Here is a 27,191-nt window from a genome sequence, read left to right as displayed (position 1 = left end):
AAATATTAAATTTCATAGGGAAGAAACTTATGATGTGATATAGCTAAACCACTTCCTTAGGACTCTGTACAGTGGGCTTGTAGAGCATGGTCTCACACTAGCCCACTGTGTGACCTTCTCTGGCCTCAGTGTTCCTATATGTAAAATGAGAGCAGTGAACCAGGCATTCTTGGAGGCCTTTCCCAGCTCTGCTCTGCCTTGAAATCAACCTCCAACCAGGAAAGTTTAGATCATACTTTGTCAAAGCACACGAGGTTTATTTGTCCACACATATTGATTCTCTGTGGGGAAATACAGAAGATTTTCTTTTTCTTCAGCCTCTTTTGTGCATACACGATTCCTGTGGTCAGGGCAGCTGGTAGCACAGGAGGGACAGTCACGGTGAGGAGAAGCAGGGCCATGGTTGCCGTGTCTCTTGGAGAAACCTAGGGAGGGAGGGACATAGAGGTTAGCCTAGCAGCACAGGGCAGCACCCTTTCTAGCACCATCTCCTGCAGCACTCCAAGAGTTCTAGAAACTCAAAATATTTAAAGAGAGCTGCTCTCTCCGTGGGGCAGAGAGATCTCTTGGGTGTGCTTAAGGAACAGACAAGTTGTCTCCCATTGCACACAAAAGAAACTCTGACCCCTTTTCTATGTCCACCCTGCCCTTTTTGACTCTGTTTCTCTTCGCTTGGCATTCCCTCCACCCAGAGTACCATCCTTCCTCTGCTCATCATAACACACCCTCTTAGACTCCCCAGGCACTGAGACCATTTTTGAGTTGTAACATTTCACACACGGGCTTGACAGTTGGGTTATAAATCTCCCCCAGTCGCTTCCAAACCGCTTGGGTGCAGCAGCTGTGGCTTATACATCTTTGAAGTCCTTTGCAAGTTCATCTTATTCATCTCTAGATATAGAGCCTAGCACAGTTTCTGACACAGGAACTATTAAATGAATGGTAACCTGATAAAAATGATGACCAAGAGTCTGCTAAAGGAAAGTCCATAGTAAAAACAGCTTGTTCTCACTGCACACATTCTGGGGCGAGAGCTGGATTAGGCTACATAAATGATTTAGTTACTCCTCACAACAACCTTAGGAGGTAAACACTGTTATTTTCTCCATTTAACAGATAAAGAAACCAAGGTTTAAAAAATTAAAATAACTTCCCCAAGCCATCTGCTAGTTAAATGGTGAGGATCTGAACCCTAGGCTGTCCCACTCGGGGGGCACAAATATGTGACCAGTGTCTTATAGTATCCAGTCAATTCTCAGAGAGTCAAGATAGATCCCAGGCGGGTCCACAGAAATTCACATGGCTGATAAGAATGGGGCCAAGATCAAATCACAGCATGGCTTGTTTTATTTTTCACCTTCTCTAGATATTAATGGCCTTACCCTAGATTTTTATGAAATTAACCATAATTTTAGCCACTAAAGTCCTCTTCTGAGTACTGGAAATACAGATTCAAGTTCAATATCAAAGGCTGCTAGATACATCATTGGTCCAATCTCAGACTGTCACAAAATCCAGCGTTCTCTGTTTTCCCAACCACGGCCACAAAGTGTTGACCCTGAGGACTCAGCTCTGTCTATTCCTGAGACAGTACAGATGGAGGAAGCCAGCAGGGTCACAGGTTATGACCCACAAGAAGGTGGGATCTACAATTAGTATCGCTGCTTTGGTGTGTATTAGATGTTGAGTCCTACCCGGGAAACCTTCATTCCTAATCACTGTGGGTGCTTCCTGGTCCACAGAAGAGGGCCTTGTGTTTGTTTTCCTGCTCAATGTTCCTGCTCCCCAGATGAAACTGGCACAGTGCCTCAAGTTCCAGTCCCACTTGCTTTAACAGTCTGCCCAGCTCTTTCCAGGGTCCATTCTAGGGGTGCCAATATGCCCTGGCCTCCTTTGTCTTTGCCTGACCTAGAAATGTTGCCTGAAGGCTTATATCAGACTGAAATGACTACCCAGAGCTCAAGTACGAGCGTGAACACTGCCTGGAAATTCTCGTCACTCTGTCCATCAATATTTACCCCTCTCCCCGACAACACACACATAGAATGCACTAAACTTGGGCATTGTAATTAAGTCACCCATACCCAGTTTCATACCTATGTTTGGACCCTTTTATTTACATTTTTTTTTCTTCTTCCCAATAAGCCCACATTGCTAACATCCCAGTATGTCTTAAAGAAGAGATTACACAGTTCACAAAAGAATCACACTCTCAGGACCAGAAAGGACCTCAGAGGTCATTTGTGAGAACCCTTCCTTCAGCCGTCACAACTATTAAGAGAAATGTTCAAACAAACCAAAACCAGACCACTATGAAGTTTAAAAGGAAGTGGGGATCCGTGCAGCATATAGTTCTGTAAAAGTGGACAGTCAGTTCTATTTTAGAACCTAACAGAACATAGAAAAACCCACTGGGTACATGGTATGTTGGGTATGCCTTAGACAATGTACACACTCAAATATCTCAGCATTCTCAAATAATCCAAATTTCTAGGCACGGCATTCAAGAACCCCTTCAATGTGACCCATTTTACCTTGCTAGACTTAATCTCTCAGTTGCTTGCTGGTTCCAGAAGACCCATCTGCATTTCTTCCTTTGTCCTTTTCTCACTCCAACTAGCATGCCCTTTCTCCTCCCTGATCTGATTGACTAAATCCTCTCCATTCTATCAGACTTGAGAAACACCTATTTCCTCTGAGGATGTTTGGGCTTCGGTATTACCAATGCCACACATGAAGTAACTTCGCATCCAAGTGGTGAAAGAAGTCATGAACTTTGCAACTTTTCATAGCTGTGCCATCCAATACAATTTTCACTAGCTACATATGGTGACTTGAATTTAAATTAACTAAATAATCAAATCACTAAATTACTTAAATTAATTAAAAATAATTAAAATGAAGTAAAACTGAAAATTCGTTTCCTTGGTCACACTAGCCACGGTTCAAGTGTTCAATAAGCACATGTGGTTAAGGGCTACCAAATTGGACCATGTAGGTATAGAATAGTTCCATCATCTAAGAAAGTTCTATTGGACAGAACTGATCCACAGAATGATGGGGCTAAGAGATAACCTTATCCAACCCTTTTGATTTAGGTGAGGATCCTTGAAAAAGCTATGTCATTAAAAAGCCTTACCCCCAGTACTTACTCCATGGTACATATATACACCAAGGGCATAGAAGAAACCCACAATGCCAAGGAAGGCCAAGAACACTATAAACTTGAAGGCATCATTGTATAGCTTGAAGTTCAGAGGTCGGGGATAGAGGATGGATCTCACCAAGTCCCCTTTGGCAGTATTGTAACCTGCATGAAGGTAATCACAGGTGGAGTAAGTTCCCTTAATACAGTTTACCACGAAACCCAAAACGATTTGCATTGAATTAAGGATTGGTTAATAGTGTCATTTGAATATGGAATGAAGACATCACTGCAAACAGTATATTTACATTTATTATCCCTACAAGTCACTAGGAACAATAAGTGGTATTCACTTAACCTTGTTCAATTTCTCTTGCTCTGGAAGTCAGTGCTACAATGGCTCACACAGTGAAGCTCCTCACTCATGCATAAGATTGAGGAAAAGAAGACTGAGGACTGACAGACAGTCACCAGAGAAGACGAGCTGCTAAGAGAAGACAATAAAGCTCAAGTATGTGTTGAAAATAATAGAAAATGAAGACAAAAGGAAAGCACAAAACAAGTAATTTCTTAAACACATATACCTCTGATCATGTCGTTCTTATGCCCGAACACCTTCCAGAACCCCTGATTTTTTGCAATAAAGTTAAAATTTCTAGGCACGGCATTCTAGATCCTGTCAACCTCAGTATACTCCTATGTTGCTAGACTTACCTCTTTACTGCTCCCTTCTCTCAGAAAACCCCAAGACAGTCCTTCTTTTGTGTTTTGCAGAAATAGATTAGCATGTTTTTTTAGCTTTCTGCTAGGACTGGCTAAATCTTTCCCATCCTATCAGGCTTGGCTCAAAATGCCGCCTCATCAAATAAATATTTCCAGAGTTCTACTCCCACACTTCCTATCAAAAATAATTTCTCCCCCTCTTTGGGGTCCCTGTAACACTTAATCATGTGACATCTATCATTGCTCTGTGTTTAGTTAGCTTTAACTCCACACTGTTTCCTGCACCAGACCACAATCCTCTTTAAGGGCAAGGAATGTCTCCTAATTTTTTTCTTTAGCCCTCAGGGCATGGCACTTAGTAGATCTTCATTAAAATCTAAGTTATTGGCAACAAAACTGTGTTTGCTCTGTGTTTAGTTAGCTTTAACTCCACACTGTTTCCTGCACCAGACCACAATCCTCTTTAAGGGCAAGGAATGTCTCCTAATTTTTTTCTTTAGCCCTCAGGGCATGGCACTTAGTAGATCTTCATTAAAATCTAAGTTATTGGCAACAAAAGGGGGGCTACTAGATATGAACCACTGTTGTATGAAACACGCCTTAATCCCACTGCTTGGTAAACATATAGTCTCCTCAAACATGGCATTGTAGGCTTTGGAGAAAAAGAGCAGAGTTTTCTCTAGCTTGTTGCCTCAGCATTTTACAAGCTCAGATAAGGTGGTTCCCATGAATTCCATTCATTAGCTCATGCCCACTGACCCCTTTGAAGCAAAACTTGATATTTTTAATTTTAAAAAATCAGGTAGAACAATTGAATCATAGGCTAACACATAGAGACAACAAAGTGCAAGGTGGGTTTTGGATCTGTGCATATGTGGGCTGGCAGAAACACAGGTCAGGGGTAGTGTTGGCTGTGTGATGTCCTGTGAAAGACCGGGAGTAAGATTAGTAGTCTTGAAAACTTTTTGAGCATGGTGTGTGTAAACTGCTTCAAAATCTGCTTTAGAAATATGACTTGGTGGCAGATCCAAGGGGAGGTGGAACAAAAGACAAGGCAAAGTATTTGAGGCAAAAGCTGAAAGGGAACAGTCAAGAGAATATTTTTGTTGCAATGGTTAGACAAGAGATGATGAAAGGCCTGGACAAAACACCAACTGTGGGGATGAAGGAAAGGGAGACAAGACTCAGGAGGTATTTGTAGAATTGACAGGATGTGGTGTCCTACTTGGTACGGGAGAAAGTGGGAAGCTAAAGGTGATGTGGACAGACCGGCTAGATGGTGATGCTGTCAACAGAAAGAGGAGGATAAGTCCTTTCGATGCCTTGACTTTGAAGTGTCTGTAGGGAACCCAGAGGGAGGCATCCAGCAGGGACCTGGAAATAACAGCCCAGCAAGCAGCAGTTTGAAAGGAGAAAGTCCTCAAGTGATAATGGTTGGAACTTTTTTCTTGGGAATCACTTAGAGTTGGTATAGAGGGAAAAGGAAAGAAGCCGGGGGACATAAAAAACAAACAAACAAGAACACAGTCTTGCCTTTGAGGCAATGTATTTCATCTCTGTATCATCAATGTACTTCATCTTAGACAACGGTTTTAACAATGAACCAGTGAGGTTGGAAATAGTGGCAACTTAGAATAAATATGGATCTGACTAGAAACAAGTATGACTGTTATTACCAGAAGGTGGCAAACTCCATAATCCTAAGCCAAATTTCCCCAATCCAACTCCCCCACCTCTAAGCAGGAACTACATTTACAAAAGTGGAATCTACTAACCTGTTTGCAAAACAACTGCTCTCACTGGCCCCTGCCCAGACGGCTTGACCTGGATAAGCTCTGTCCCGCAGAAAAGGACATGTTTCCGATAGTCCTCCAAGCTGTGGGATTTCCAGGCCACGGTGTTCTCCGTATAGGGCAGTGGCGTCTTTGTGACAGGTATGCTTTCTCCTAAAGAAGATTGTATTTTGTTGATTCTGTGTGAACTCAGGTAGTTATTCAGAGCTGGTGCTTGACACTTTTGAGAAAATATACAAACCATAGCTATTCAGGCCTTAATGCCCATTTCCTGGGTCAGATGATTTCTCAAGGATGCTGGCGAAGCAAGCAGTGGTATACTTGGTTATATTTTACATATTTATTTAAGGTCCACCTATATTTTCCATACCTGGTCTGCATGGTTTGCTGTTGTAATTTAAAAAGCAGGCCATTTTAACAAAGATAGTTGTCACCTAATTGTCCCCTCAAGTGTTCTTTAAGCCCAAATTTATGCTAGGTAATTAAGGAGCTATAAAGCAAGTATATAGCTATTGTTATTTGCCTTTCATTTATTTGTTTATCAACCCATTCATCCATTCACTTGACAAATATTTTTAAGTGCTTATTTTGTGCCAGGCACTGTTCTAGGTGCTTAAAATAATGAACAAGACAGAAATCCTGCCCTCAGAAAGCCCAGGGAGTCAAGCCAGTAAATAGCAGTAAATAAATGATTAAAGTAAGGATTTGGGTAGTATTACTGGGTGATCTGAAGATCTAACCCAAACAGAAGACCAGGAAACATTTCCAGAACAACTAATAAATGACAACTCAAAAGGAAATGAGGCCAACTAGATCGAGGAAAGGAAATTGTTCTTGGAAGAAGTGAGAGAAAGATCATGCTGTGCCCTGGGCACTAAAAATGGTTGAGAATGTTTGGGACATTGAGTGTAAGGGTAGAGGTAAGCAGTCCTAGAAGTACAGAGATGAATGAGAAATTATGCCTTCATAAAACCTCTTAAATGTTCTTCATGATCTTTGTGGAGCTTGCAGTGAAAGATAAAAACCAATATAACAAGACAGGGCCTCTCTTTTTTCTTTCTGGATGATCTCAGCTCCATTCTCATTAATACATAATTAATTAATTAACGATTAAAGTGTTAATTAACAATTAATTAAATAGCTAGATCGATAATGTCTAATCTTCATTTCCTCTCTCCTGTGCTTTTGTTCTATTTCCCAATGGTGGGCTGTTCATCCCAACCTGGATATTCCACTAGCATCCCTAAGTCCACATACCTAAAATCCATACTAATATTTTGTTTAATTTTTATTTTACTTATTTTTGAGAGACAGAGTGGGGGAGGGTCAGAGAGAGAAGGAGAGAGAGAATCCCAAACAAGCTCTGCGCTGAAAGCCCAATGCGGGCCTTGAACTCACAAACCGGGAGATCATGACCTGAGCCACAATCAATAGTCAGATGCTTAACTGACTGAGCCATCCAGGCACCTCCGTACTAATATTTTTACCACTAAACATCCTCCTGACTTTTTCTTTGTGGTATCATCCTTTTGCTGAGTGACAGGTTTACAGTCTCGGAATCACCTTTGATTCCTCCTCTTCCCGTGCTCTGCCTTCTCATGGTCTGATTCCCCAATTCCTACTGCTTTTCTCCATGAGTATGTCTCACCAAGTAACTCTTGGACTCTTGCGTTTGGGTCCCAAGGGCTTCACTAGCAATCACGGATATCTAGTGGTGGCTGCCTTACCAATGGATTGGCTCCTTGACATGAAAACCATTTTAATATTAATAATTTGAGTCTATGGTAGAACTAATATTTCTTTTTTATGAAAAAGTATCTCACCCACAATATGCCTTGACCTCTTGAGTTGGAAAAGACCTCCAGTCCTTCCTCCTATGTGTCTCCTTTGCTATGAGGCTACTACTGCACTCACACACTCTTGATGCCATATGGGTGGGGTTTTTCCCACAACGAGCAATTCCGTGACACTAGCTGGTTGTCCTACAATTCAATTCAATTCAACTCAATTCAATTCAATTCAATTCTGACACTGTCTACCTAGATATAGCATCAGATCCCACAGGTTAAGGACTCAGTCCCACAGGACTGCTCCCATGCCACCTCAGATGCTAATTGCAAATCCACATTGTCAACTGTGCTTCTGACTAATAAATCCGAGGTTCCCATAATCCCCTTCTTAGGTTCAATTAATTTGCTAGAGCAGTTTATAGAACTCAGGGAAATACATTTACCAGTTTGTTAAAAGATCTGGTAAAGGATATAGGTAAATAGCCGGATGAAGAGATACATAGGGTAAGTTTTGGAGAGGTCTCAAGTGCAAACTCTTTTGGTAGATTTTCAAAGCCACCACAATCTGAGCATCACTGGCTCTTTTTCCTACACACTCCAGCTAATCTAGGCCACTTGCATATCCTATTATACATATATATGTATTCTTTGATGGTACCATTCCTCTACTTCCCCTGATGGTGGGAAGACAGGGTATTTAAGATACAAAGAAAATTAGCTCAGAGTTCAAAAGGATACATTTCAGAGATAAAAATAAAAGTGCTAATAACTTCCTCACTCCCAGATTTAAAAAGCATTAGAATGAATTTAAAATTCCATCAGTCTTTTGCTAAATGTTCAATTAGCAAAATAACATGTCATATTTCTAATTTGGAAATAGTATTCTATTGATTATAGTTACAAAATCTAGGTTCTATCTCTCCTAGGTAATAACTGGTGGCAAGGACTTTGACATATATAACTTTTTATATTCCTCATTTTCCTTGCTGGTATGTGATAGGTTGAAAAGACTTATTTTTGCTGAATGCCTGGATGAACTGAATAAAAACAATTGCCCGGGTTTTCCTATGATTGGTTTTTCAAAACTAGTTTTCTACACGGTGCATTTTTTATATCCTAAGGTGCAAGAAGCCATACAATTTTTATTAGTGATCTTGAATAATCTCAGGAAATTCCTTTAGCCAGGCATTGTCTCTAACTCATTGTCTTTAAAAATTATGATATTTAGCCTCTGTTTGATATTTAGCCTTTGTTTGGATTTACCACTTGTGTTCTAAGTGGCTTTGGAAAAGGGATAGGACATTTTGACAAATCATCATACCACATTGTTTTGAAATCTACCTTTGTGAAAGCAGATACTTAGAGATAATTTCTAATGTTTTTCTGCCTATGAATCACTGATTATTAATCCATTATATATTCATAGACTAATATTAGTGGATAGTTTCTGCACACACAACCAATGACATTCGTGGCAGGCAGACATTCAATCGACCAGGCATGGAAGCCATTTGGAGATAATGTTCCAAAGATAACATTGAAATCAGATATGATTTTACACAGAAATGACTTTCACGTCTCTTTTACACTACTCACATATTAATAAGGAGCCTCATGCTTGGCCTTTCTTGGAATCTCAAGAAAGGGCAATTTGCCTACAAATCTATGGAGTTCTAAGAAGCCCGGAGAGTGTTTCACAAGGAAAAACATTCATCATCCACTTCACCTGGCTTTTGGGACCCGGAAGTCCTGGTGCTGTGGAGCGGGATTCTCTCCCTTGTCCCCAGTGAGCCAGTGCCTCTGCATGGAAGCAGTGTTTGAAATGCCATGCCCTTCTTCGTTTCTACTTCTGGGGCCATTAGACTGTGAGCTGTGTAAGGGCAGTGGCCATCTCTCATTTGTCTTGGTGACTCCAGCACACAACACAGTGCCTGGCGCAGAGGAGGCATTTTTGAACCTTTACTGAATAAGTGGATGGGCAAATGAATAACTGAAAGAAAAGGAGAAGTGAGAGACTGGAGGAAAGGAAAAAGGAAGAGGGAAAAGACTTATTAACTCATTATAAGCTTGTCGGACAGGATGTAAATGGGAGATCACCACTTGGGAAAATTTCTGTGTACCCAACTGGGATCTCTGCATACTTCCCCCCACCACACACACACGATTCAAATACATCGCTGATTCTATAAGTAGAGGGAGAAGGAGGGGATTGTGGCAGAGTGAATGAATCCTGCCACTCTCTGCCATAATCACCTCTAAGTGAATGAGGGAGCAGTAGTTTCAAGCAGAGGCTCCCAGGTCAAAAGGCCTGGGTTTGAGTGTTTTAGCTTCTTCATAGAATTTATAAGCATTGGAAATTTATGTCATTTACCTATTTTCATGTTTTCTTTGTCCCCACTAGAACATCACCTCTATGAAGACAGAATATTATCTGCCTTGTTCACTGTTGTATCCCTAGCACATAGTAGAGCTTCTGGAATAGGAGCTAATATACATTTGTGGAATGAATGAATGAATGAATAAACAAATGAATCCAAATAGCAACTCTACCACTTTTAAGCTGTGTGACTTTAGGCCAATTACTTATCCTTTCTGGCCCTCAGATTCTCCCACCTTATGGAGTCATAGGTTGAATGAAATAATATATGTAAAATATTAGCATAGTGCCTAATACATATAAGAAACAAGAAAAATTAGCTTTTGTGCCAAAAGAAAGTTTCCAGGCATTAACATAATTTCCCCCACAGTATTCCCTTTTGCCTCTTGACCACTTTATGAGGAGCTAGATCTTGAAGGAGCCCATTGCCTCCAGAGGCAGAAAGGATAGAGAAGTTGATAGCTGGCTTCTGGGTTTTACACATCATTCGTAAGTTTGACCATGAATTTTAGAGACTACATGAGAATAAGAACAAAGCTCTCCCATTCACCTGCCTTCCCTCCACTACTTTTCTAGCTACATAAAAATCCCTAGATTGGGAGTTGGAAGAAAATCCAAAAGAAGCTTAGATGTTGTGTGTACTTGAGAGAAGGGGCTGGCACAAAAGTAAGGTAAGGAAAGACCCTAGAAGTTTGTGAAAACAGAGCAAGAGGCATCAGTAGGCCTCCTTTTACAGGGAGATAGGCTTGGGACATTTTTCAAGCCCAGAGCAGAGTGGAAGCAACAGAAAGCAGGGCTGCCCTAGACCAGACCCACCTCCCCAGTGCCTTGCACAACTTCAAGTAGCCAGACTTGAGTCAGGAGACCTGCCAACTGGTGGGGACAACTGTCTGACTTGGACCAGATACTTTGCAACACTGCTTACTTTCAAGGATGGCAAGATTTGGAGCAAAAATTAAAAGGTAAGTGTAGTTATATGATTACGTTTCTTGCATAGTTGAGCTTATGGCAGTAGGACGAGGCTGAGAGGAGGATGAAGAAGACCCTACAATGGATGTGTGTTATGGGCAGGACTACCCAGTAGAGAGAAAAAGATGAGGAGGCACAAGGAATGTCAGCTCTACCCCTCTTAGAATCTGCTTCCTCCTCACTCCGGTGACCCCTCATGTCTGGGAGCAAAAAATACCACCTCCAGCCCTGATACTGGCTAGCTGGGCAGTCTGGTCCCTTCTCACCTGCATTTCTTCATTTGTAAATTGGGCATTATAATAATTCCTAATTTGTTTATCCTATGATGAAGTGAGATATAAAAATTATTTATAAAACATTCATTGCTCTAAAGATGTTTGGAGTATTTGCTATTTCTCTTCTAAAGACTTCTATATATACGAAAGACTGGTTTGCACATGGGACAAAAAAATAAAACAAAATTATTATAAAATTATTTATAAATTATTTATAAATTATTATAAAAATTATTTATAAAACATTCATTGCTCTAAAGATGTTTGGAGTATTTGCTATTTCTCTTCTAAATAAAGACTTCTATATATACGAAAGACTGGTTTGCACATGGGACAAAAAAATAAAACCCAAAATAACAAACAAAAAAAAACCTGGGTCACATTCTTGGACAAATGCTCGAGGAAGACATATGCAGTTTCAGAAATCTAAGCATAATCTTATTGTTCAATCAGGATCCTTTTTGCAAATGTATACGTGAGTGGGCAGATCTATGTAGACTATGTAATAAAGTATTTAGAGTATGATGGTCTTAGATCTTTCCAAAGAAAACAATGAGAAAGAAATATATTTCTGTTTTATGTGTCTGTCTCTAAAACGGATTTTTACCAGTACATAGTTTACACAGATATTAATGCTGGTGACCTTCTTTTTCTAGAAGCAGACCTAAGAAAAGCCACTCACTACTTAAGATCACTTTAGGTCAGTTTTGCACATTGAAAGGCAGCTTTGTTTGCCATCTCTACCATTTCTTTCTCTGAGTTTTCCTCAGAAGTAAGGCAAGAACCAAGCACCCCAGTCAGTAGACCCAGCGGAGTAAACACTGCGATCTCTCCTTCCCTTTTTTCTCACAGCCATGCTCTGTCACCAATGAGAGAAGCCATTCTTCACTGGCAGGCTGCTGGGAAATGTGAGACAGTTGCTGCCTTTGGTTTCGGAGGCCAGTTTTTCTTGGGCTTGAGGTTTGCATGTTGGGTGCTATGGCAACATTCCAGATGAAAGATATCATCAGTATGCAAATCCTCATCACTATCATTATAAAGCAGTTAGATTTCAACACACTAAAGGGGCATTTTGTAATTATACTGAGCATGGTTATGTTTACTACATTTCCTTGTCTCAATTTTAAATTAAGCAGACCCATTTTTAATGTGAAATCTGCTTGTGTTGAACAATTTAGGAATCGATGGTTCTCTTTACATTTAGGTGATATTAAAAAGGTGTGTGTGTGTGTGTGTGTTTTCCTGTCTTTAGCAACTTGGGAACAGAAAAATACAACAATTTGTAAGCACGAAAGACACATACTTTCTATTTTTGTGTTGTTGTATAGTTTCTTCTCTCATCATGATGTCCCATGTGTTTTGGTTTTGCCTCAAGAATATTTTATAAATAGTGCCTTACTAATTACACAAATTCAAGTGAACTTTACAAAGCGCAAATGAGAGCAAGGACGACAGTTCAAACCGTTGTTACAAGAAAACTGGCTTTCTGCTTGGTCGGATCAACTGGAAACACAATTCTAAAGAATAGAATGTTACACCGACTTTCCTGAAGGTTCAACTCAATACTCTTCCAGCAAAAACTGGGGCTCCATTTTCCATCTACAGAGAGCAGGGCTGTATAAAATCTCTGCATCCTGCCAATTATAAGAGTTGGTGGTTTCCAGTTGTGTTCTGTTTGGATAGGTGTGTAAACCATGCTCATGTTTACGAAGACATCGTGCATCAAGTAGTCTAACTCTCTCACCGTCCTCTGAACCAAAGGATCTTATTCACCCCACGCATCAGGAAATTAACCAATCACATATATTAGACTTTTCTTCTAATTTTGTATTTATTATCATTTGATTCTTGTATTACGGGTATACATTATATAAACGGGATACATTTTATCCCGTTTGCATTTATGGAGTCTTCACCTGCATGAATAGCCTAGCCGTGTCTACCTCACCTATCTTTCAATATCTTAATATCAGGCAGGTAAGGCTATGTTGATCTGCTTTGCTCTTGGCCGAGATGTTGGACAGGAAAGAAGCGGCTCCGTGGCAATGGCTTACCTGTGAGCATGCCTTCAGTCACCACACAGCTTCCATCAATCAGGATAGCATCACATGGCAATGAAGTTTTTCCTGGAAGAATAAGAGTATCCCCAGGAACCAAGAGATGGGATTCCAGCTTCTGCAAACCTACACAACAAAGTTCCCGTGACTGGCTGACCTTTTCCTGTTTTTACTTAAGAATGGGGGAAGGGGAAAAAAATAAAAAAGTTACAGAGAGGGAGGGAGGCAAACCACAAGAGACTCTTAAATACTGAGAACAAACTGAGGGTTGATGGGGGTTGCAGGGGAGGAGAAAGTGGGTGATGGGCATTGAGGAGGGCACTTGTTGGGATGAGCACTTGGATGAGCACTTGGATGAGAACTGGGAGGAGGGCACTTGTTGGGATGAACCACCCAGCCAGTTTCTGCTACTCTGGGCTGCAGCTCCCTGCTCCTTACAGAGAGCCATGGCCACCCCAACCCAGGGTAAGTCAGAGCAAATACTGAGTCCAGTCAGCCATTTACAAGCATTCTTCGGGTCTGGATTCTGGATAACAGATTGAAGTGTTAGAATTCAAGGTCTGTTTGGGATCATTAGTTGGGGAAATCAAAACGCCTCAAGAAAGCTTACCCAGTAACATTCCAGTGAGTGAAATATGGGAAGGCAAAGGGAGTTGGAAGCGACTCAGACACTGGGTCAAAATGGTTCAATCAGGAGGAGGCATGCAAGGTACTCAGGGTACAAAATTCAGTGAGGTGCTCACTGTCTGGGTCCTGGAAAAGCAGGTCAGCGTTTGCCTGACCTTTCCTCCTTAAGTTTGTCATCTTAAAAGTCTTATTTACCTTACTTTAGCCTCCGTCCTGGGTTTCATCAGAAAAGGTTTTCTCCTCAACTAATAATCAATAACAAATGGGACTGATTCCACTCTGAAATATCAGGATGCTGAAGGTGGCAGAACATATCATGTACCTTTGTCCTTTACCATGACTGTAACCTGGACTTTGTTGTGATCCTCCACAAGGTTGTGCAGCTTCACTGATTGCTACCAATTCAAAGTCAACGTTTAAGTATCAGATAGTCCATAACCGGAAAACCACATGATCTCAATACTGTAAATACCAAGCCTGTCACACAGCAAAACCTCCTTGGGCAAAGGCTCAAGCTCTACTTTAGCGTTTCTGCTTCCCTGCCCCAATCCCTACCGCAGCCAACCCCCGACTTATAGCAACAAATATGGTAATTAGTTTAGTGCTATTTCAATTCCAGGACACATAATGCACAACCACTGTCCCCAAGGACCAACGCTAAGTCCCCGAGGTTGTACTTCTTAAGGGCGCACGATGACACAAGGGAAGAACAAGACCATGAACAGATTAGGTTCCCTCTCGGTACCCGTTTCCCTGTCTATAAAACAACAAAAATGAATTTGATCTTTCCATTGTAAAAGCCTGGGAATATTTTTTTTTTAATTTTTTTTTCAACGTTTTTTTTTTATTTTATTTTTGGGACAGAGAGAGACAGAGCATGAACGGGGGAGGGGCAGAGAGAGAGGGAGACACAGAATCGGAAACAGGCTCCAGGCTCGGAGCCATCAGCCCAGAGCCTGACGCGGGGCTCGAACTCCAGGACCGCAGATCGTGACCTGGCTGAAGTCGGACGCTTAACCGACTGCGCCACCCAGGCGCCCCGTAGCCTGGGAATATTTGAGTTATGTTTTGATCTTACGTGGAATTTTATCCCCTCCTTTACAAACTGGTGCATTTTCCCATTGGGTCAGTCTGGAGACTGAAGCCACGATGCTCCAGAACCCTAGTGCTTCCCCTTAGGCATTATTCAGCTTAGTTAACTCCCTTTTCCTCATCTGAAAGTGGAGATATTAACAGTACCTCTTCTAGAGGGTTTTCAAAATTTAAGTAATGCTTCTCTTAGTTATCCCTTTGGATATTACTCATTACGATGGTAAGAGCTCAGCAAGGGTTAATGATTAAGAAAGTTGCTGTTGGAAAAACAGCATTGTTTTGTCTAAAGCATCCCCTTGGAAGATTTGCTTAGGGTGGAATTCACTTAGATACCACCCTGTGCTAAGTGGAGGAAATGGAAGCAGCCTGGAGAAGCGAAGGCAGCATCTACTGGGATAACTCAGGAGACAGGAAGGCAGAAGAGTGAGGGTAAATTGTCCACACAGTTCCATACACTGACTGTAGGCGACGCCATTGGCAGGGGCATCCCTGGAAGCCACTGCCTCCTTCTGTATGGACATCACTTGGATACTTCTAAGTAGAAGAGATCTGAATACCGTCAACAGTACTTTAAACATAGCTTAACCTAATTCAAGTATAAAACTTTCCCTTTTAGATGATAGGGTAAATTATTTTTGTCTGCCCTCTTGATGATTTTTAAGGTAGCCAATGTCACTAGATAAACATTACACACAATTACACAATTTTCCTCTTGAGAGAAATTAATAAATTTGGTGTTTCTATTTATACACAACATTTTCTTATTTACTCCATTTTTTTTAGGAAAGGCAACACTTCAATCATTTGGACCAACTGAGTGGAAGAAATGGTACTGCTGTTTGTTAGGTACATAGTCATTGCCCTAACTTGACTTTCTGAGGCTTGCCTATTGGGGCATCCATTTTACTGATGGGTAATAGCGAGAAAGTCAGCGTGGTTCTGGGACAAGAACACTGGATTCATTCAGGACTCCTGAGTCGTGGGTCAAGTTTACCCACTAACCAGCCATGTACCTATATATAAGAAATTTCACTTTATGTTCCTTGTTCTTTCTGTAAACAAATGACATTGAATTGAATCATTTTCAAGCTCCTTCAAAACTCAACATGTCTGATACGGATATGTTTTGCATATCAGAGATTTAGTCAAAGCCCCTAAGACTTCATAGAAGAAATAACCTGGGGTTTATAAATGGCTCACAGTATTATTATTATTATTAGACAGTTTAAAACAGTAAGCAACTACTACGTGCCAGGCACTGTTGTAAGCACTTGAAATGTATTGCTTGATTTTTTTTTCTCCTCAAAATAATCCTATGATGATGTTATTGTCTCCAATGTATACATAGCAAAATAAAATGACCAAAAAGAAACAAAAAACAAAAAAAACAAAAACAAGCCAGGGTCTTGGAAATGTTAAAGTAACTTGTCTTCATTTACTTACTAAGTATTAAGATTGACAGTAAAACCTGGGTTTATCTGACTCTAAAGCCTTTTCTGTTGATGAATATGTTCCCCTAAAGTGCTTGAAAATAGCTTTTTTCCTTTAAGAAGATAAATAACCTTCCTTTGTCATAAATTTCTTTAAGTTACTTTCTTGCTTAGCAAACTCTTCTAGTCACTGCCATGAGAATTTCACCCTAGCTTAAGAGGATGATAATCGACACATTTGGAAGTGGCGAAGTATAAGTTCAAAATGCTCTAACTCTCAAAAATCATTATGGCATCAAGCTGGATTTATTCATCAGGTTTAGCATTCTGCGAAACCTGCCATGCTTCCATGCCTTCGTTCAAGCTATTACCTGGAATGCTCACCCAGGTTTTCTACCAGCAAACTCCTAATCCTTCACATAAAGTCTGGCTCAAACGTCATCTCCACTCCATAAGTCTCTAACATCTCAGAAAGAATTCATTGTTCTCCCTGTGTTTCCGCCTGTATTAGTGTATGACCAATTCCATTACAGCCGTTTTCTTGTCAGGTCTCCTGTGTGAGGCAGGTGGTTCAAAGAGCCAAACACTCATCTATGTACCCCTGGAGTCTGTCACATAGTAGGCCCTCAGCAAATATTTACTTAATAGAACTGAATTATTCCACGTCTCCCAACAACACTGGAGAAGGATAATATAAGCCTCCTCTCTGAGCTAATGTACCCAGAAACTCTACACACACAGGTTTCTATGACAACCAACCAGCTAAGAGAAAGCAGGTGCCATGATGCTTGCCGTGATTTGGAAGCTCGCTGCCTGATTTTCATTAGGCCCCTCTGGTTTCTCCAGTCCCGGTTTAGTGGGACCAGGATCAGTTTCCAAGACTAATTTGCATATTGTTATTATTCCGGCATCTGTTGCTGTGTGTCCTTGTGTTTGCTGTGGCTGGATTTCCTCCAGAGATGAGTAATGAGGGCACTAACTCAGGTGTCTTTTGAGCCCAGCTCAGTGATGGCTAAAGGCAAGGCACCATGGGTCAGATACTCTCAGTGCTATTTCTAGCGGCCGCCTGTGGAGCCAGCAATAGAGTATGCAACACGGCTCAGTGTAAATACAGTTGAGTGCCAGCTCAATTTACACTCATACCTGCACCAAACTTGTTAGAAAAGGGCTGCCGAGGGTGTTTCTTGGCGTAGGCAAGGTGCCTCTCTCTTTGCTGCATGATTTGGGGCCACAGTAGATGCAGAAAGATAGTTTATTCCACTCCTGCAAACATCTCCCCTCTTGCAATTTTCAAAAGCTGTTATTTCTTTAGCATGATTTGTAAATGACGGTAGATGCTCCTTCCATTTCTAGCAGTCCCTTTCCCAAATATTTTCATAATAAAATTATCAATCGTTTACTGCTGCAAGGAAACTCATAGGTCTCTTTGAGATTTTGCTCCGTGGGACAGTGTGAAGTACTTGATGTAGAATCAGGAAACCCGGGGCTGGGATCTATAGCCACTATTACTGAGCAAGTCACTTCACCTCCCTGATTGTCCCCATCCCTCCGTCTCAGGTGGTGGGAGGACACCACAACCACATGCGTATCATTTTAGGGGCTGCCATGCCCCACACAAGCACATCTGTCACAGACGGGGGGAGCCCGTTACAAATTGTGCTAAAGAAATATTGATTGGTGAGCATTTGTGATTTAAACTGCAAAAATAGTTTCAGGAAACTGGCCCATTTTGTATAATGTTACAAGATCCCTTAGAGTTTGGGTCTGATAAGCCTTTGTTAACAAATATTAACTGCAAGGGCACCTGGCTGGCTCAGTCAGTTAACAGTCCGACTCTTGGTTTCGGCTCAGGTTATGATGTCACGGTTTTGTGGGTTCAAGTGCCCCATCAAGCTCTGTGCTGACAGCTTAGACTCTGCTTGGGATTCTCTGTATTTCTCTTTCTCTGTCCCTCCCCCCTCACACTGTCTCTCTCTCAAAATAAATCAATAAAACTTAAAAAAAAAAACCCAAATATTAACTGCTAATGGAATTAATGTCTCCTTGTTAAAGCTTTTGCAGTTCTGCCATCAAGTGAAGTTCCCAGGTCAGTTACTATTTTAAACAAAGACATGTAGGGATTTTAAGATGTAGAACCTGAAGATTTAAGATTCATTAAAGATTTTAAAATAAATATTGAGAAAATTACAAATAGAACAGAGCATGCCTACTTTTGGAAGAGAACTTGAGAAGCAAAACAAGAAAAGCAGAAACCCAGAAAAAGAGAAACATATTTGACTGCACACATTTTAAAATATCTGACAAAAGTCAAGTCAGAGGAAAAATGATAGACTAAGAAATAAAACTTTTCCACGTGGGTGATGGATATAAACAGACAATAAATAGAAAACAAGAATGCATATATCTATTGGAGGAAAATGTATCTAATCTCACTAATAATTAGTGGAATATAAACTAAAACATCATTGGGACACAATTTTTTAAAAACACATTAGACTGAAAAAAATTTAAACATCAATATATAACACTGGTGAGGATCTGGAGAAATGGATACTCTCATATGTTGCCCTTATTTTATTTAAGAAAATAATAAATATCGCAGGATCTATTAACATCCAAAATATACATATCTTTTGATTCAGCAACCTGGCTTTTGATTATTTTACTAAAAACAAATGCAAACACTCATATGTAAGGACACATCTATATTGTAGTTGTGTGTAATTCAGCATACCTGTGGTGGCAAAAATTGGAAAGGAAGCCCCCTATTTTCTAGAAATAAACAAATGGCTGAACAAATTATGATATTCCATGGAATTTCACACCGTTATTTTTAAACGTGATCTAGAATTATTTATTTACTTGGTAGATCGCCGTTATATTTATTGTAAAGTGACAAATGCAAGTTCCAGATTAATGTACAAAGTATGTTCCTGTTTTATTAAAACAAATTAATAAATACATAAGTAAATCTCCACATAAACTTGTATTTCTCTGCATCTTATAGAGGAGAAAAAATGAAATATACATTTAGCTAATGATGACATAAATAAATAAATAAATAAATGTATTGGGGATCTTAGTGCTTGAATTTGTCTTTTGGTGGATTCCTCTGGAACAACAGCTCTTAAGCTTTTAGAATGCATGACAAGCACCTGTTAGGAAACTGTGAAAAAGCACAGATTCCTCTTGTTACCTTGGATATTTTGACTTAATGGGTCAGGAGCTTAGGAATCTTGACTAATTCTCTCACTGAAACATTGCCCTCTAGAGTATTGAATCAAACCTGTTTTCTCTGTAACCCTTCCCAACTCTCACACAGGAATCTCTATATTTCTTTTCCGTTTCCTTAAAGACAGTTATACCTACGTTCCAAATAAAAAAAAAATAGTGTAAAGGAACTTGAGGAGAGACTGAAATTTGTCATAAACATGTAGATGGGAAGTATATATTTAAGTCAGGGGAAATATGTGGAAACATCGTAAGGGGTGTAACACATCAAGTGGTAGCACCACATTTACTTGGGACCCATTGATTACAGGCAACAGAAATTGGTTAAACTGGTTTAAGCAGATGAGAAATTGTGAAGATGCAGGGACATCTCACTAACCTAAGGTGGGAAGTGAAGCCAGAGCTCCCAAGGGCTCCAAACAGGAGCAGGAAATGCTATGAAGAGCAGGTTATTCATTCACTCTCTGTCTCTCTGCCCTCTCCCTTTCTGCTGGGCTCCATAAGGCTCACCTCTGTGTCTCACTGTGTATTTGGTTCGTTCTTTGTGCAAGTTTTTTTCTCTGCTTGTCCACACACAAGGATCAAGGGTTGCCACCCTGGTCCTAGCATCACTTTTCACATCACATTCCTGACAGAGCATGACAGACAGCTTCAAGTCCTTAGGCTTGGATCCCAGGCTAAAAGATATATGGGCATGATTCCTGCTGACGGACTAGCTTCCGCTGGGTCAGATACCCCCTGTTCCAACTATGTGTGCCAGTGGAAAGAGAGAGCCGCCTAGAGCAAACTAGTTGCAGGCTGCCAGAGTTCTAAGAGGAGGGGGGTTGCAGTGCTTGCCCCAAAATATGTGTACTTATTTTCATGCTTGTCAGGGAACAGGAGGCTGGAGAGAGTAACCCAAGTTCATGGGTACAGGATCCATTAAATCCACTGTACTTCATGTCTTTGGGTCCTATGAGCTACTGGTACATATTTATAATACATATCCCTTTGATGATTAGGGTAATTTAGACAGGTTTCTATTCTTCATACACATCCTGACTTGAGTAGTTTAGGACTAAAGTCCAACTGAACACTATTAGGGTCCAATAGGAATTAACTCTAGTTTGAAGCACATGCTCTCAGATTTCCAGTGGCCAGAAAATTTCTTACTAGCGTTCTAAAGTTTTCAAGGGCTTTTTTCATTCCTTGTCAGTGGCCCTGGCAAAATGATAGAATCCTAAAATGGTGAGACCTAAAAAAGTAGGGTATAACCTCCACCATGTATATAGCTGAGGAAAGTGAGCCCAAGGAAAACAGAGTCCTCGGGCTCATATGAGTGAACCAGCGGTTGTTACCAGCCCTGTCCCGATGGTCCCATGCTGCCTCCTGTTCTCTTCAATCTCTGTACCCCCTCCCCCTCCCATCTGTCCCTTGCCAACTTTCCCTAACTTTTAATAATAAAAACAGCAACAGCAATATCAATGATAACAAGAACTAACATTTTACTAAGTGCCTACTATGTACCAGAAATATAAGTATTCAAAGTGATTGTTTCATTTAATTTGCTCAACTCTGACACCAACACACACTCACGTGCCCACACACATACACACCTTCTACAGATGAGGAAACTGATTATAACAGCACCAAGTAACACAAACAGGAGAGGTAAGGGGGAGGTTTTCAATCTGACTAGATAAGATCTCCCTCCCAAAAGGCCTCAGAGAGTTCTGTGTTTTTCCTGAGAACACTTGGATGGTTTATGACGATATATCCGGGTGACTGTGCGTAGATGTCGCTCCAGTGGAAGGAACGACATGCGAGAAGGGCTGTATTCACTGATGTGTGACTTAAGCCAGAAAGTGTATGAATGGCTTGCACGTATCAAATCAGATATTCTATTAAGGAAAAATTTCTCAAAACCCAGAAACTAGAAATTCTATCTGCGGACTTCACATTACATACCTTTATCAATTGACTAAGGTAAAAGCTTAGAACACTCTATTTTTCTATTGAGACTCAGCAGAATAGTCAGATCTTTATTGTCTTGGTGTCTATGGTCATGCTTTTGCTCAAAGGCCCAGAGTTCACCAGAAAGACAGTTACTCCCCCCCCACCCCCAGGCCTTGGCAGCCAGGCAAGTTGCTGGTCACTCTTAACATCTTTGTGATATAAATTTTTGTGAAAAAACACACCTAGGTACTCACTGTTTAAAAAGGCAGAAAACCAGAAACAAAACAAAGTCCTAGTAGCCTGCTCTCCAGCTCAAAGTATCTCCATTCATCTAATTTTCATTTTTAGATCCTGTTTCCTAACTCTTTACATATCTATTGTCTTTCTTTCATTTCTCATCAAAGACTTCATAACTCAAAATTTGTAGGATCTAAAACCAGATAACGAGCCGATATTAGATTTAATATTGTTGAGCCACTGAAATGGAATAGGAATGAAAGCTCCCTTTCAGTTAGGCTTATGTAAAGGCCCCACGTCTGCCTTTCTGACTTGTGCCCAGAGCTCACTGTGTGGACATCAACTCATCTCCCTTCTCAACACTTGTGTTTGACTTTCATTCCCAGCTGTGACACTACTTTGGAAAGTGCCTTATGCTAAGGAAATATCGCACATGTGGCAGAGTTTCATTTTATGAGGAGCCAGAAGCTCTGACTCTGTCAAAAAACCACACTCTGATTTGGAACAAGCTCCCTGGATCTTAGTTTTTTTTCCCTGCAGATGAAGGATGAAACTTGAGACTAGGCGGTTTCAACAGTGCAGTAGAGTTGACAGGCTGACACAGTGTACCGTAACAATGCCCAGCCCTCAGCCCCATCTCTACAAAGCTAATTCCATAGTCAAGTTTTCAAAAACATACAAAAAATACAGTGAGACATCGTTTTTGGGGTTGTCTCCTGATTTTCAGGCTGATGATTCTTAAGCAAAGTAGCCAAACGTTTTCTAGGAAGATACTGTGGGGAGCTGAGACTTGCAGGGACTGTGGAGTTATAAGTAATATTCAGCAAAATTCTATTTCAGAATGCACTGCTATCTCATTTAGAAGACTGATTATTTTGGGGCACCTGGATGGCTCAGTCAGCTGCGTCTGAATCTTGATTTCAACTCAGGTCATGATCTAGCATTTCATGAGATCAAGACCCATTGGAATTCTCTCTCTCCCCCTCTCTCTTCCCCTTCCCTGCTCGTGCTCACTTGCTCTCTCTCAAAATAAATAAACTTAAAAAAGAAGACTATTTTTAAAAAGGAAGACTTTAAATAGCTATAAGATGCGGCGCCTGGGTGGCTCAGTCGGTTAAGCATCTGACTTCAGCTCAGGTCATGATCTCACAGTCTGTGAGTTCAAGCCCCATGTCGGGCTCTGTGCTGACGGCTTGGAGCGTGGAGTCTGCTTCAGTTTCTGTGTCTCCCTCTCTTTCTGACCTTTCCCTGTTCATGCTCTGTCTCTGTCTCAAAAATAAGTTAAAACATTTAAAAAAATTTAAATAGCTATAAGATAAACAATGATGGAAAGGTATGTTGTCATCATTAATCCATCAAAGCATTCTTTCCCACCATGCCCAGATACAGCCTCGGAGTCCTTCTGAACACTGTATGCGGGTCAGCCTTCAGTCGATAAATCCGGGTTTGCAAAGACTTTTACATCTATCTGCTATTTCTGAAGATCTCTTCCTGAGTTCTCACATTTAGTAAGCCCTTGTTTTTTTGCTTTATGACTTAAGTTTCACAAAGCTACTCCTTGCTGTCAGTGGAAAACCCATAGGCTTTGCTTCTTGTGCACCATAAGCTAAATAGATCCCAACTGTGATTTTAGCTCTTACCTGTCGCAAATCATACACACTTAAGACAATGGAGATAATAGACAAGATGATGATGGCCACAGAGTATTCTATGTAACCTTGAGACAGCCACAAAGTTAGGGTAAAGGCTTGGAATACGTAGAATGGATTTAAAACCTGCAAGTACAAAAACAGCATGTGAGTCACTTGCATGGATCACATCATTTCAAAGAAATTGAAGAAGAAACAAAGAAATGGAGAAAACTTCCATGCTTATGGATTAGAAGAGCAAATATTGTTAAAATGTCTAAACTACCCAAAGCAATCTGTACATCCAATGCAATCCCTATCAACATACCACCAGCATTTTGTCACAAAGCAAGAACAATTCTAAAATTTGTGTGGAACCACAAAAACCCTGAGTACCAAAAAGTCATGTTGAAAAAGAAAAGTAAAACAATTCCAGACTTCAAGCTATATTACAAAGCTGTAATCATTAAGACAGTATGGTACTGGCACAAAAACAGACACATAGATCAATGGATCAGAATAGAAAACCCAGAAATGGACCCACAACTATAGGGTCAGCTAATCTTCAACAAATCAGGAAAGACTATCCAATGGAAAGAAGACAAGCTCTCCAACAAATGGTGTCGGGAAAATTGGATGGCAATAAGCAAAAGAATGAAACTGGACCACTTTCTTACACCATACACAAAAATAAATTCAAAATGGATGAAAGGCCTGTGAGACAGGAAACCATCAAAATTCTAGAGGAGAACATAGGCAGCAACTTCTTTGGTCTTGGCCGCAGCAACTTCTTACCAGATACATCTCCAGAGGCAAGGGACATGAAAGCAAAAAAGAAGTATTGGCACTTCACCAAGAAAAAAAGCTTCTGTACACCAAGGGAAATAATCAACAAAACTAAAAGGCAACCTACAGACTGGGAGAAGATATTTGCAAATGACATATAAGACAAAGGGCTAGTATCCAAAGTCTATAAATAACTTATCAAACTCAACCTCCCAAAAATAATCCAGTGAAGAAATGGGCAGAAGACATGAACAGACATTTCTCCAAAGAAGGCATTCAAATGGCTAACAGACACATGAAAAAAATGCTCAACATCACTCATCATCAGGGAAATACAAATCAAAACCACTGCCAGATACCAGGTACCACCTCACACCTGTCAGAATGGCTAAAATTAACAACTCAGGAAACAATAGATGCTAGCAAGGATACAGAGAAGGGGGAACCCTCTTACACTGTTGATGGGAATGCAAACTGGTACAGACACTCTATAAAACAGCATAGAAGCTCCTCAAAAAGTTAAAAATAGAACTATTCTATGATCCAGCAATTGTACTACCAGGTATTCATTCAAAGGATACAAAAAAAATACTGATTTGAAGGGGCACATGCACCCCAATATTTACAGCAGCACTATTAATAGCCAAATTATATCAATAACCCAAATGTCCATTGACTGATGAATGGATAAAGAACATGGGAGGTGTATGCATATAATGGAACATTACTCAGCCACCAAAAAAGAATGAACTCTTGTCATCTGCAAAAACGTGGATGGAACTAGAGTGTATTATACTAAGCAAATACTAAGCTTAGAAAGACAAATACCATATGATTTTACTCATATGTGGAATTTAAGAAAGAAAACAGATGAACACAGGGGAAGGGAAGGAAAAATAAAATAAAAACAGAGAGGGAGGCAAACCATGAGAGACTTAACTATAGAGAACAAATGGAGGGTTGCTGAAGGGAGGTATATGGGGGGTTGGGTCGAATGGGTGAAGGGCATCAAGGAGGGCATTTGTGACGAGCGCTGGGTGTTGTATGTAAATGATAAATCACTACATTCTGCTGAAACCAATAATGCAGGACATGTTAACTAACTTGAACTTAAAATCTTGGAAGAGAAAAGAGATGATGTCATTTTATCGATTTTTTTAATCATTTCTTACAACACACAATGATCTCTAATATTTATGAATTCACTTAGAACTCAGTTTCAGTGGAGTCAGTGTCAAGCACATAGCATGTGCTATGGTGGAAGCAAAATTATTTTAAGCACTCAGAGCCTGTCAAAAATTAATTATTCTTATTTATTTTGAACTTTGAAAAATGTTTTATCAATATCAAAATCTAACGATTTACCTTTCTAAACATTATTTACCTACAATGGAGAATTTAGTCTCTTAAAACACACTTCATCTCTGACCGTTTTTATTGCAGTTTCTTCTTCCCATGCTCACATGCTGCAGATTTAGTCAAGTTGTGTGATGAAAATAGAAGACTGCATTTTTATCCAGATTGTTGAAAAATAACATATTCGTCACATCACAGGTTTTTAGCAAGATGCTCTGAGCATCAGGCACGTCAGCATGGGCCCCTCCCTTGAACGGGATGGGGGGGGGTGGGAGTCATCTTACCCAAAACTGCAGTGAAATTCATGGGAAGAATGTATCATGAGCCCAAAGCTGGCCATCCATGCACATATATTTTGGTCTCTTTATTATACCTTTCACTTTTTTTATTCCCTCAATTGTCCCCATTTTGGTCCTGCTGGCCCCACTGTTAATAATGATAGCAGAGAGGGCAAACCTGAGGAGGTAGATGTAGTCATCTGATGTACATAGTGTGAATGAAAAAACCCATCTGACCAAAACAAGGATTATTTTCTTGGTGAAGTGCTCTTTACAATGATTATGAATTAGATGAAATATTACCTAAAACTGGTGCCACTCTGTTACCTCTACTTTCTATAATTCTCTAACATATTAAACTTCTACTTTAGTCCTCACAATGAACTGACATCCAGTTAGTAAGTTAATAGGCTGCATTTTAAGGTTTCTTAAACACTTGGATATATTTTGTGCATTAACAAAGCTTTTGTTCTTCAATGTTTCTTATTATTTCCATTGCAACATGCTTCTCTTACAAATTATAGCTCTTCTCTTTGCTTGGCATAAAATGCTCTAATTGTAGATGATACACTAATGATAATACGATTTTGAGTTTATATAAACTCAGTAGAAAATGTGGTTAAATACTTCTTGTATAAGAAACAACACCATCATAATTAATTTAACTCCCTTATTCAATATTCTTTTGAAACCAAAATACAAAGTAGTATTACTTGCTTTTTTCCTACTGAAGTGTAGTAAGTTAGTAAGTAGATGGAGAAAATACTACCACTCCTTTCAAAATAACCAAATTGACACCTGGGAGAATCTTTGACAACCTGAAAATGTATTTGAACAGGAAGTTTAAACAGCAGCTGGCTTTTTGATAGGGAGGAAACTGCATATGTGGGGGACATGGGGTATGTGGGAAATCTCAGTACCCGCCAATCAATTTTTCTGCGAACTGAAGACTGCTCTAAATAAAAGTCTATTTTTTAACATGTGACCATGCTAAACAAAGTGACCACTGTTGTGGATTAGAAATAGACTAGAAATGTGCAGTATGGAGTGGAGGTTAGCACAATCAGCTCACTGGGCTCCACCTGAGGACTGGAGAGTGGTGGGCTAGGGGCTCATGCTACAGGGAATATGATTGACAGTGTGCCACAGTGGCAGGGGACAAAACCAGCCTTGCTCTCTGACCCAAGAACAGAGGCCAAGGAAAGTCACAACCAGCAGCTGTTCACTGGCAGAGGGCAAAATGGAAAAGAACAAAGTTCATGGTGCCACTGTGAACTTGGCCAAACCCCAGCTGGCTCAAGGCCTGAATCTGCTTGATCCTGGGGAGTAGAGCCCCACCCTACAGGAGTTCGTTCTGAACTGAGGGCCATGGGGACTACCAAGAGGCAAACTCAGAGCCATCCTACAGGGACAGTGGACACAGAGAAAAAGAGAGAAATGTAGACAAGGGAAGTACCACTTA

At 40.4% G+C, this 27,191-nt stretch overlaps 1 protein-coding gene across 1 annotated transcript in view; it reads right to left on the bottom strand.

Moving 5' to 3' along the window:
* Positions 1–27,191, bottom strand: part of LOC123380052 (ATPase 13A5) — a 92,131-nt gene that overhangs the window by 28,547 nt on the left and 36,393 nt on the right. Inside the window, 6 exon segments of the mRNA XM_045037321.1 lie at positions 237–425; positions 3,153–3,310; positions 5,644–5,814; positions 13,127–13,255; positions 14,079–14,151; positions 23,322–23,456. Of these exon segments, the coding sequence (XP_044893256.1) occupies positions 237–425; positions 3,153–3,310; positions 5,644–5,814; positions 13,127–13,255; positions 14,079–14,151; positions 23,322–23,456 (855 nt within the window).

This window comes from Felis catus, chromosome C2 (assembly GCF_018350175.1).
Source record: "Felis catus isolate Fca126 chromosome C2, F.catus_Fca126_mat1.0, whole genome shotgun sequence".
NCBI classification, from domain to species: domain Eukaryota; kingdom Metazoa; phylum Chordata; class Mammalia; order Carnivora; family Felidae; genus Felis; species Felis catus.
This window is presented reverse-complemented; position numbering and strand designations above follow the sequence as displayed.